Here is a 12,060-nt window from a genome sequence, read left to right on the forward strand (position 1 = left end):
GATTAAGATGTTCTTCTAAAAATAAATCGCAGGAAGACAGAGTATTATGCAAGACTTTTCTTTCCACAAATAAAGGCTTATACTGAAACAAAACTGCAAAGAGGGGACTGTTGGAGAACACATGTTAGGGCCCTCTATTGAAGATATTCTTGTGTTTGTAGCTCATGCCTTCACTCAACCTGTTTTCTCAATGGAGCAGATGGGTGGTGAGATTCATACTGAAATAAAGGGACAGATGTTGTTGGAAAGTAAGAAGGGCTTTTCATTCATTCTGCACACAACTGCATTTTTTACACAGAGATTAGAGCTGTCAATTGGGCATTTGTGGTATTCATGAGGTTCAATGTATGACCCACTGAGTACATTTCATTTGTTTTGAGACAAAGATCTGAAGAATACACATTCAAAACATTCAACAGAGCTAAAAATAAAAAGGGAAGTCTAGCTGTCTCAAACACGCCCATGTGCCATCACTGAAACTTCAGCACCATGGACAAGTCCACGTGCGCTATTACAGCATATGGTGCTCACAAGCTGTTACTGAATGCTCTCATGCTATCATTTCGAAACGGTAAATCTCAAGCTGTATAGTAACGATATACCAAATACGTTGGACGAAGTATATCCTTCATTAACCTATGGATTAATTCGTACTTACTACTAAACTCAGATTTAAGTATTTTCATAAAATGGCTAATACACATAAACGTTATATACACTGCATAGTCTATATTAAAAAACAAGAGCCTAAAACATTCATAGCGCACCTATTACCAGGGTCTGCAAAACGACATTAAAAAAGACTATACAGGTCGAGACAACATGACTAATTGGGAAGTTTCTCAGCTATACGAATGAACCTTACCCGATGTGGCAGTGCTGTGCACCAAGCCCCTAAGGGGTAACGTCACTCCCCCTGGCATATCAGCCCCTGTCCTCTATTCTCGTCCACTACATCGCCACAGAGAACGTCAAGATCGCATCCATCTTCAGCTAGAAATGGTTTACAAACTATATCTGACGCAAGCAAAAATCCTCCCCGATTCCGTGCGTATAGGCAAGGAGTCATACAAATGCTCCGGTATGCATGCTGGCTGATATTCGAGTAAATTTGGGAAAGGTCATTTAAAAGTGGAAAGTGCGTGCGCGGAGAATGATTTGTGGACAAAGGAAATACCGTCAATAGGAAGCAACAACAGCAACTTCGGGATCGCATTGCGAACGCGCCTTTGCTCAGGAACACGGAGTAATCATGCCTGTACGAAGAGGTCACGTTGCACCACAAAATACATTTCTTGGAATAATAATACGGAAATTCGAGGGACAGAGTAAGTATACCGTCCTTGTATAATCGTTGTAATCAAATAGTTATTTTTTGTAATTGTGGCGTTTGTGTTTTTAGTCCTTTTATGAAAGTGGTAGAGTTAGAATAAAGTTGCGTTTTAAAAGCAGTTTTATTTAGAGTCAACATTCAGTTCAAAGTGGTTTGCTTGTTTAAAGAATACGTTGTCAATAATGTACTCTGTTATGCTCCGGTCCAAGTCAATAGCTGTACTCAAAGAAACAAGTGCTGTGACAAATTCTCAACAGTAATTGAAAATGATACCACATTAATATTAACAAAATCAAATACCGGACTGTGTTTGGCTACACAAACCTCCATTATGAATGGATTACCTATAGACTACAAACAGATTAGTTCTATAGCATTGTGAATTGTTTTTGTTTCCTTGCAGATAGGAAATTTCTTATAGCCAATGCCCGGGTGCAGAACTGTGCAATCATCTACTGTAATGACGGCTTCTGTGAGATGACCGGCTACTCCAGACCGGACGTCATGCAGAAACCTTGCACCTGTGACTTCCTCCACGGCGAGCACACTAGCACACACGCCGTCAGCCAGGTGGCACAAGCTCTGATGGGCTCAGAGGAGCGCAAGGTGGAAATCACATATCATCGCAAAGATGGTGAGTTAGCAAACAGGGCCGCTGTAAGAGGTGGTTCTGAACAATAGGTGTGACATGAGGCCACCGAGAAGCCATAAACTACAGTCTCACCACATCCACCTGAGCGTTTTAGGGTGGCAGTCCTGAGCTTTACCCAATATGACGTAGTGTGGCCCAACTGTCTTGGTCATGACTGGGCCTATTTATTAAATAATTGATTAACCCTGGGCCTGGTTTGGACTCAATATGAATAATAATCAGTGCATGCCTGTAGGACTGGCACCTGATCTCTCCCACCACTACTCCCCCTAAAGAGGCTTCTGGGTGCAGGAAGACACTGCACTATGTATTGCACTGGGGTGCTGAAGCAGATTGGCATAACAGTTATTAACTAGTTTTCTACCCTTTTCCCTGACTGAAAAGTTAGATTACCCAAATGAATCATTTGTTGAGATGACAAAAACATTCCCTATTCGATTCCTGCCATTTTCTTTTCATGTGACTTGTGTGCACCTGTGACTGACAATTATAGGGTAGAGTCTAAATGTAGGATAGCCAATATACCATATATTAGATGAATACATTGGTAATATAACCAGGTTGTTTATAATGGTAATACACGACCGGTGCCAAGGATATTAGAGCGATAGACATCTGAGGTAAAATATAATCATTTTTTTTATGGATCTAATCACAGAATTACTTATATTCTACAACATGTATTTAGTTAGTATGATTTAGTTAGTATGACTCTCACGTTTTATTCACTCACAAAATAAGTTGGACATTCAAACAGTGCGCAGGGTACCTGCGAGTAAATACATGGAAAGAGACACCAGGGAAAAAATTCAATACAGTTGTGGCTGGCACTGAATTGACTCGTCCACTGCTGTATGTGCATGTCTTTGTCTCTGCCACTTTGGCAATATTTTTGTACTCTTGTCCAATTACATGAGAGTTTGTTGGCTATATACTGATCAAATTATCATGAATTTGGTTGTTTTCATGCAACTGACATGAAACAATGATTTAATAATGATGATAACAACAATAAGAAAAATACTGTAGTGGTAAGATACTAGATACTAAAGGCCGATTACACAGCAAAGTGTTTACTATAAATAGAAACATAAATTATGTTAGAACAGAATAATAATAATAATAATAATAGCATTATTTATGATATAGTAAAAATAATAACAACAACAATAAATACAGTGCATACATATTTACACAATTATATGTGCATCTGTTTGTATGGTATGAGACTATACAGTATGCTTTTCTACTGTCCCCAGTGACCCCAACGATAGGTGAATGAACAGCACCTGGCTGGGGTATGAATGGTACTTGATAATGTGGCAGGTTTTCATCAGGCATTTATTTGTATAAATGTCCTTCTGTAGATGGGTGGTGGCGCCGCCCCAGTGATTCGTTGTGCTGGTTTCATCACCCACTGAAGGACTTTGTCATTGTGTGTAGACATGTTCCCATAGCAGGCTGTGATGCCAATCAGGATGCTTTCAATGTTGTTGCATTGATAAATGCAGAGGACCCTGGGTGGTAAGCCAAAGTTCTTTGGTTGCTGGTGAACAGAGTAACTGTTTGTACTCTCTTAATAACAGTGGTGGCATTTATGATCATTTACATGTCCTCGGTTATATGGACACTGAGGAACTTAAAACTGTTATATACTGCAGCATTGCTTCACGAGTTTGGATGCTGGTCAATGAATAACCATCACGAGTGTGTGTTCTTCTTGTGGTGTATTGCGGTTATGTGGAAATGGCATTCTCTGTAGATCTGTTGTGGTGCTAGGCGACTTGCGATTTATGTGGGCCATGACAATCTCCTTAAAGCACCATATAATGACAAGATGAGTGTGATGGGGTACAAGTCATTAGGACATGTCACCTTGGTTTTCTGGGTTACTGAGAAAATCTTTGTTTGCTTGAAACAAATGGAACTACAGCCTGGGACAGGGACAGGTTGAAAAGGTTCATAATGACACCAGTCTGCTGGTTGGCACACACAGTTAAGACACAACCTGGAATGCCATCTGGACCGCCGGCTTTGTGAGTATTCCCTCTTTTGACGATGTCCCCGTATCAGCCTCATAGAGTGGGAGCACCCAATCATCCTTAGCAGCAGGTGCTTGCCGGTTGGCTGTTGCCTGCCTTGAAGCAAGCATCGAATGCATTGCCAGCCTGGGGGGGGGGGGGGGGGGGGCATCGGTTAGTCACATGCACCTGGGTTAGGTTTAAAGCCCTGCATTTTGTGGTTGCTTGAGGCAGCCGGAGCTCATGGAATCAACCAAACATAAGGGCCCCCAATCACACAGTAGAACCTCTCAACTGAAGCCAGGAATCTGAATCCTGGCAGAATATCACCAGGGCCTGCGGTTCCCACCGGGGTGGATGGGTACGATGTCAGACATTGTCTCGTCATGCTCTAATGACTCTTTATGGCGATTGGGCACTAGCAGGCTCAATTGTGGTTATTGGATGGAGAATGAGTGTCCTCCGAGTTCGTAGGTTACAGCAAATACTTCCCAGTTGAGCGAGGAGTGATGGAAAGATATGCATTAGAGATATGCATTAGAGGATGCAAAGTCACATTTAATAAGTTAGAATTGACTAATGCATCATAGGTCACACCTCTCATGTAGCGCACCGTCTTCTACAGAATGCACCCCTCCTTGCTGATTATCCCTAACTTAATAACATGATAGCTGAGCTTCTGGGAGCAGGGTGCCTAGAGCCGGTCCTGAATTTGTTTGCCAAATAGCACCCTATTCACTTTGTATTCTCTTTGTGCCCTCTTTGCACATCTGACCTGAGCCCTGTGGGTTATAGTGGGTTCGAAATTACAAAGACCAAAACACATTTTATCCCTAAAAGATATTTTACTGAACACTTTTTTACAGAAGCTCTCGGTAAGTTATCTTGACTGAACTTCAGGCATTCCAGAGTCCGAGCAAAGTATTTCACTAGTCTTTTTACCTCTATACCAGATAAGCATGTTCCTTATATGAGGATAAGAGTCCATAGCAGATCCAATCCCTGGTTTAATTCTAAAATATCTGATGTAATCATAAAATAAATGTGGTGTGGGCAAATGCTAGAAAAACAATTCCTAGCTTGGACTGGCAGACTTTTAAAACATTGAGAAAGCTATGTATAAAACACATTTGAAAAGCAAATGTAGACTAATATATAAATATGTCTACCTGTAATGGATGTTCTTCCAAATTCTGGAAAACAGTAAAAACCCTGAAGAGCAGTGCTGCCACCACACAGCCACAGATAACTTTGGATTCTTCAAAGTAGCCATCCTTTGCTTTGATGATAGCTTTGCACATTGTTTTCATTCTCTCAAACTACAATATTACATTTATTTTGATTAAGATCTGTTATTTTTGATATTTTCACTATTATTCTACAATGTGGAAAAGAGAACTAAAGAAATACTCTTGAATGAGTATGTGTGTGCAAACCTTTCACTGGTACTGTAGATGTATACCCACTGCCTAGCAAAAGTATTCAAACCCCTGAGCACTTCTCTCTGTTCTGTTGGATATTTGACAGTCAAAAGCTATTATTTAAAGGTGACACTGGCATTATAATATTTAGACAAATATTTGTAATGAAAAAACACAAATATGTTGCTTGCATAAGTATTCAAACACTTTGTTGTGGAAGCTTCCGGTTTCCCTAATGATCTTACTTTTAGCCCTGACCTCTGAACTGTTGAAGTTTACTTTCTGGATTAAAAACACACTGAACACACAAAAAAACAAGGATCAATGGTCATGCTGTTAAGTTGAAGGATAATTAAGACAAAAGAACTCAGAGATAATACAAATGAATAGATTACACAAAGGGTACAAGTGTTCGGATAACCCAGTGAGCACAGTAATAATCTGGGAGCTGCATAACACCACCCGGGGACTGCCTAGAAAAAGCTGTCCCTCAAAACCTAGCACTAAAACAATAAGGAGAGTTGTGAAAGAAGCCACAGATGGGGCCAAGAATCAATTTGAAGGAGCTACAGAATTTAGTGGCTAGTAGTGAAATATTAGTGCAGCAATCAACCATAACAAGGGCTCTGCAAAATATTTTTGAGACAAAGATAAAGCTTTTTGGCAAAAACCCAAAATGCTATGTGTGGCAGGGATCTAACACTGCCAATGCGTCAATGAACACTATCCCTACAGTGAAGTATGGTGGTGGCAGCATCATGCTGTGCGGACGCTTCCCATCAGCAGGAGCTATGCAAATTGTAAAAATTAAAAGCAAGAATGGTTGAAGCGAAATACAGAGAAATACTGCAAGAGAACCTGCAGTCTGCAAAAAACTAAAGCTAGGGAAAACATTATTTCAAAATTGCAGTCTACTACTGTTGTTCAACCAACCTGAACAAACTGAAGCAAATTGTCCAAGAATGGGTTAAAATGTATAGGGGTTGCTAGCAACATATTTCAGTTTTTTTATTTTCCTTACAAACATTTCCCACATAACTAAAAATGTGACAATACAATACAAATCTTACAATAATGGATTTTGATAGTCAGTGTTTTTAAATAAAATATAAAACAGAATTAAATTTTAGGTTATGGCTTTATAGTTATTCAGTAAATGTGAAAATTAATCAGGGGTTTGGAATGCACTGTATATATTCTACTTTTGGAAAATATTATTTGAAGCCGTTTTCTCGCAAGAAAATCTTTAATCATAAACTTTTGCTTCATAAAGATATATACAACCCTGTTACCAAAAAAGTGCATAAAATTTATTTAAAAACAGATTGTAATGATGTGCAAATCATTTATCCCTATAATTAATAGAAAATAGTAGAAAATAATTTGGAAAAATACATGACCATTTTGAATTTGATGCCAGCGGCAGCAGTTTAAAAAATTTGGGACAGGGGCATATTTACCATTGTGTTGCATTACCTCTTTTAACAATACTTTGTAAGCATTTGAAAACTGAGGAGACCAACTGCGGTAGTTTTGAAAGTGAAATGTTTTCCAATTCTTGCTTGATATAGGATTTCAGCTGCTCAACAGTTCAGGGTCTCCTTTGTCGTATATGCACCAAATGTTTTCAATGGGTGACAGTTCTGGATTGCAGGCAGGCTAGTTTAGCACCCGGACTCGGAGCCATGCTGCTGTAATATGTCCAGAATGTGGTTTGGCATGGTCTTGCTGAAATAAGCAAGGCCTGCCCTGAAAAAGACATAATCTGGACGGCAGCATATGTTGTTTCAAAACCTGTATATATTGTTCAGCATTAATGGTGCCTTCACAGATGTGCAAGTCACCCATGCCATGTACACTAATGCACCCCCATACCATCACGGATACTGGCTTTTGAACTCTGCGCTGATAACAAGCCGGATGGTTCCTCTCTTCTTTAGCCCGGAGGACACGCCGTCCATGATTCCCAAAAATAATTTCATCCATCCATCCCTCCATCGTTTCCGCTTATCCGGGGCCGGGTCGCGGGGGCAGCAGTCTAAGCAGAGATGCCCAGACTTCCCTCTCCCTAGACACTTCCTCTAGCTCTTCCGGGGGGACACCGAGGCGTTCCCAGGCCAGCCGGGAGACATAGTCCCTCCAGCGTGTCCTAGGTCTTCCCCGGGGTCTCCTCCCGGTGGGACAGGCCCGGAACACCTTCCCGGGAAGGCGTTCAGGTGGCACCTGGAACAGATGCCCAAGCATCTTCAGCTGACCCCTCTCGATGTGGAGGAGCAGCGGCTCTACTCTGAGCTCCTCCCGGGTGACAGAGCTTTTCACCCTATCTCTAAGGGATTGCCCAGCCACCCTGCGGAGAAAGCTCATTTCAGCCGCCTGACCCACAGCTCATGACCATAGGTGAGAGTAGGAACATAGATTGACCGGTAAATCGAGAGCTTCGCCTTGCGACTCAGCTCTTTCTTCACCACGACAGACCGATACATCAACCACATTACTGCAGAAGCTGCACAGATCCGTCTGTCAATCACCCGTTCCATCCTACCCTCGCTCGTGAACAAGACCCCTAGATACTTAAACTCCTCCACCTGAGGCAGGCACTCTCCACCAACCTGAAGTGGGCAAGCCACCCTTTTCTGACTTAGGACCATGTAGAGGGTATAGAGCTGGTCCAGTGTTCCACGGCCCGGACGAAAACCACACTGTTCCTCCATAATCCGAGGTTCTCCTCTCCAGTACCCTGGCATAGACGTTCCCGGGGAGGCTGAGAAGTGTGATCCCCCTGTAGTTGGAGGCACTGTCCCCGACCGCCACGCGATGTTGCACAGGCGTGTCAACCAAGACAGCCCCACAACATCCAGAGACTTGAGGTACTCAGGGCGGATCTCATCCACCCCCGGTGCCTTGCCACAGAGGAGTTTCTTGACTACCTCTGTGACTTCAGCCCGGGTGATGGACGAGTCCACCTCTGAGCCCTCATCCTCTGCTTCCTCAATGGAAGACGTGACGGCGGGATTGAGGAGATCCTCGAAGTACTCCTTCCACCGCCCGACGACATCCCCAGTTGAGGTCAACAGCTGCCCACCGCCACTGTAAACAGCGTTGGTTTCCCTCTCTTGATGCGCCGGACGGTTTTTCGGGAATGGTTTGAGGAACATGATGAAGAGTTCAAGATGTTGTCCTTGCCTCCAAATTCCCCAGATCAAAATCCGATTAAGCATCTGTGGGATGTGCTGGACCAACAATTCCGATCCATGGCAGATCAACCTCGCAACTTACAAGACTTGAAGCATTTGCTGCTAATGTCTTGGTGCCAGATACCACAGGACACCTTCAGGGTCTTATAGAGTCCATGCCTCGGAAGGTCGGTGCTGTTTTGGCGGCACACGGTGGACCAACAGCATATTAGGCAGGTGGTCAATATGATTTGGCTGATCAGTGTATATTATAGACTGGCAATGGCACAACGGTCATTTGTCCAGTCTCTTGGTTCAACTGTGTACATGCAGGAAAGAAAGCATATCTACTCCGACATGATCAGAGGGGCTTGGGCAGGTGCCAATGAACTATTGGAAGTAGTGTTTCTCTCTGACAGTCAGAGGCAAAGTGCTGATTCAGTTCACCTTAGTCTAGTTCACAGTATGCTGCACTCACCTGCCTGACACAGAGGCTGTTCCACATGGTTTTAATGAGGACACAAATAGCTTACAGCAAATCAATGTACAGTCTTGTTAAAATGAATCAATGAATGTCTGCATCACTGGCATACCATCAATTCACAATAATCATACAAACTGAATTTTTTCAAACTACAGTTGTTGACTGACTGAATGAACAGACTAGGAAAAACTTGAATCATTAGCAAACAGATATACAGATCTATAATGGGGTTACATTAGGTCTCAGACTCACTGTACGATGTGAGACGTCACTGTTCCGGCATATTTTCAAGTTGAAGATTTACTTCAAAAGCAGATGTTGTTATTCCGAGGATTTCCGTTTGACTGTTCTCTTGAGGACATCCAGTCATCTTTTGGTTCCATTTCACTGGTTTCCAGATGGATGGAGTGGTTTGTAGCTGAACTACACATTATTCGAAGCGTATTCAGTCCTTTGTGAAGTTGCAGGGAATTAAAATGATGTTGCTGGCCAGTTACAAAAATGATCAAATATGATACAATTTTACTAAATTCTGGGAATAATATATGACAACATGTAGTATTTCTGTATTCCAGCTGTGTTATTGCAATGAATTGTTAAAATGTTAACCTTTACTTCTCAAGCGATAATCTGTCATGAACAGATTCTGCATGTGAACGGTGAGAATCTGACAAGACTCATGGAAAAGTTAGTCGATTACAGGCAACAGTATTTTCAAGTTTTGGATTTTTGTCATTGATTATTTTTCCAGATCAGGATTGGTAGAGAGCAGTTCTTCAACTGGACAAGTAGTATTGTATAGTTTTGCGTTGATCGTGGTTATTACAGAATGGGGGCAGAATGGGAATAAAAGCAATTCAGTCCATTCAAACAATAATTAAACTCGTACTCTGGCCCTTCATACTGTGCCTCGAGATGTTACTCTTGATACTCAGGAGTCTAGAGTGAGCCGCAGAGCTCATGAATAAAGATGTCAGGGATGACATTGCAGTGACTGGGAGTGAGCAGCTTACAGCGTTAATGCATTACGGCCCTATGGAAGGGTTCAAGTCACAGGCTTCTAGTGGGAACACAAATGCAAGATTCATAACATCCTCAAGAGCAATGCAGGTTAATTTTCAGCTCTATAAATGCAGGTTAATTTTCAGCTCTATCAATGCAGGTACATTTTCAGCTCTATTAAATGCTAGTTAATTTTCTCCAATGAAAATCTCATGAGGCCTTATTTGTTGTCTCCTCCTTTGAACCACGCCCACAAATGATGCACTGTTCCCCGGACCAATCATTGTAGATTTGGAAGACACGTGTCATTATTATTACTCAGTTTTATTACAATTCTGCAAGTTGTGTCTAAGGATCATTTTGTTTTTGGTACTTATCTGAAAATGATGTGTTTAGAGACCATTATCCATAAATACAGAACATTACATTTCATGCAGGTTGGTTGATGTGGGCAGAAGAAGTGTTTTGAATGATGGGAAATTATGACTTATGGGTCCTTAAGGAAAATCTTTTTGTTCCTACTAGAAGAGTTACCTACTTACCAGATCACTTCAGGTCAAATGTGGTGAGGGATGTGACCTTGTATTTTTGCATTTTTAATCACTTTAGCAGAAAACAACACACATAGATTTCCCAACGCTAGAAAAACATATGTGGTAACCAATGGAGAGAGTTTAGTACACATCTGGAGGATAGGAAGCCATTCATTATGTTCAGCATAGGCGAGTTAAGCACAGGAAGTAGCTCCTTCTAAAATTTAGTTGAAACAGGATCCAGTAGATTTGAAGTTTTAAAAATTCAAATGGACCAATTGATCTGATGTCTTGGCAATTTTAAGACAAGTGAGTTTTGTAAAAATATGGATATTTCTGGAGTAGTCTCTAATCGGCTTTCTAATGATAATTACATTTTTGTAGAAGTTCATTACTTTATCGTTGCTAAAGTTATAGCCAGCTGTGGAATGCTGCTTTTTAGTTAACTTTCCAAGGACATTTTCCTTAGTTTCTGTTCTCTTTCAATCAGGTTGGAAATGGTGGTTGATCTAGCAGCAGTGAGAGCTGTACATCCCTGTACAGTATTATGTTTCCAGGCTACCTCCAATTTGGTAGAGCATATTTCTGTTACCGATTTTGTGGAAGCTTGCCATAGGGCTCTGCTGTTTTCTGTGAACCAAGGATTTTTTTCTTGTTAAGGAATAGTTAGTATTTTAAAGGTAGGGTTTTATCTAGTATATTATGTAGGATGCCATTTTACAGTGGTGTTGCCATGGAAATTGATCCACAGTCCCAATCTGGCAAGACAATCATACAAGTCAGTGGTGTTAAAAAGGTGCTCTCTTCCTTTTCCTGTAACTCACCTTTACTGTTAACAGAAGAGTAAAGCATCTCTGGTTCTGAGAACCACCAGTACTTTGCATTGTGAATTGCTATCAAATGAATTCTAGTCATGCAATTAAAAATATATAATGGGTAGATGGAAAATGAGATTTTCAAATGGGTGTTCAAAGTTTGGGGGATCTTGAAATGTACTTTCAGTTTGTGACATCATCATCAGCAACAGACCACTGGCTCTTTGCCCTGTAAAAAGCTAAAGGTGAGCTGCTTATGCTGTTAAATGAAAGCAGAAGGACAATGCAGACCAAAGTCTGATACATTTGATCGTCCGATAAACCAAAACCTTTGCCACAAGGACATTAGACCTTTGTGTTAAACACTGAATGATTGTGAGGGGAGATACAGCATATCCCATCCACAATGTCTTCTCCCTCATTGAAGATTCCTAACCAATGAGATAAAGGCCGTCTGGTGGGCTTTGTTAAGACGATCCTATTCCGAGGGGTGTAATAATACTTTGTAACTGAATGAGTATGAACAAAGGGAAGCTGACACCAAGCAGAGTGCTGAAGTTAAATGGATAATGAGAACATAACAGTCTCAGCTTAGCTAGCCATTCTGCTGAGGTTTCGAGGGCATG

At 41.4% G+C, this 12,060-nt stretch overlaps 1 protein-coding gene across 4 annotated transcripts in view; it reads left to right on the plus strand.

Moving 5' to 3' along the window:
- The first annotated feature begins 1,242 nt into the window (after positions 1–1,242).
- The window catches only part of LOC105022450 (potassium voltage-gated channel subfamily H member 7), a 58,447-nt gene continuing 47,629 nt past the window's right edge, over positions 1,243–12,060 (plus strand). For all 4 annotated transcript variants that reach the window (XM_020054532.3, XM_020054534.3, XM_010890874.4 and 1 more), the window contains exons 1-2: positions 1,243–1,328; positions 1,737–1,967. In XM_020054532.3, the coding sequence (XP_019910091.1) occupies positions 1,253–1,328; positions 1,737–1,967 (307 nt within the window). In that variant the 5' untranslated portion in view covers positions 1,243–1,252. The remainder of the gene's footprint in view (positions 1,329–1,736; positions 1,968–12,060) is intronic.

This window comes from Esox lucius, chromosome 16, assembly GCF_011004845.1.
Source record: "Esox lucius isolate fEsoLuc1 chromosome 16, fEsoLuc1.pri, whole genome shotgun sequence".
In the NCBI taxonomy this organism is placed as follows: Eukaryota; Metazoa; Chordata; class Actinopteri; order Esociformes; family Esocidae; genus Esox; species Esox lucius.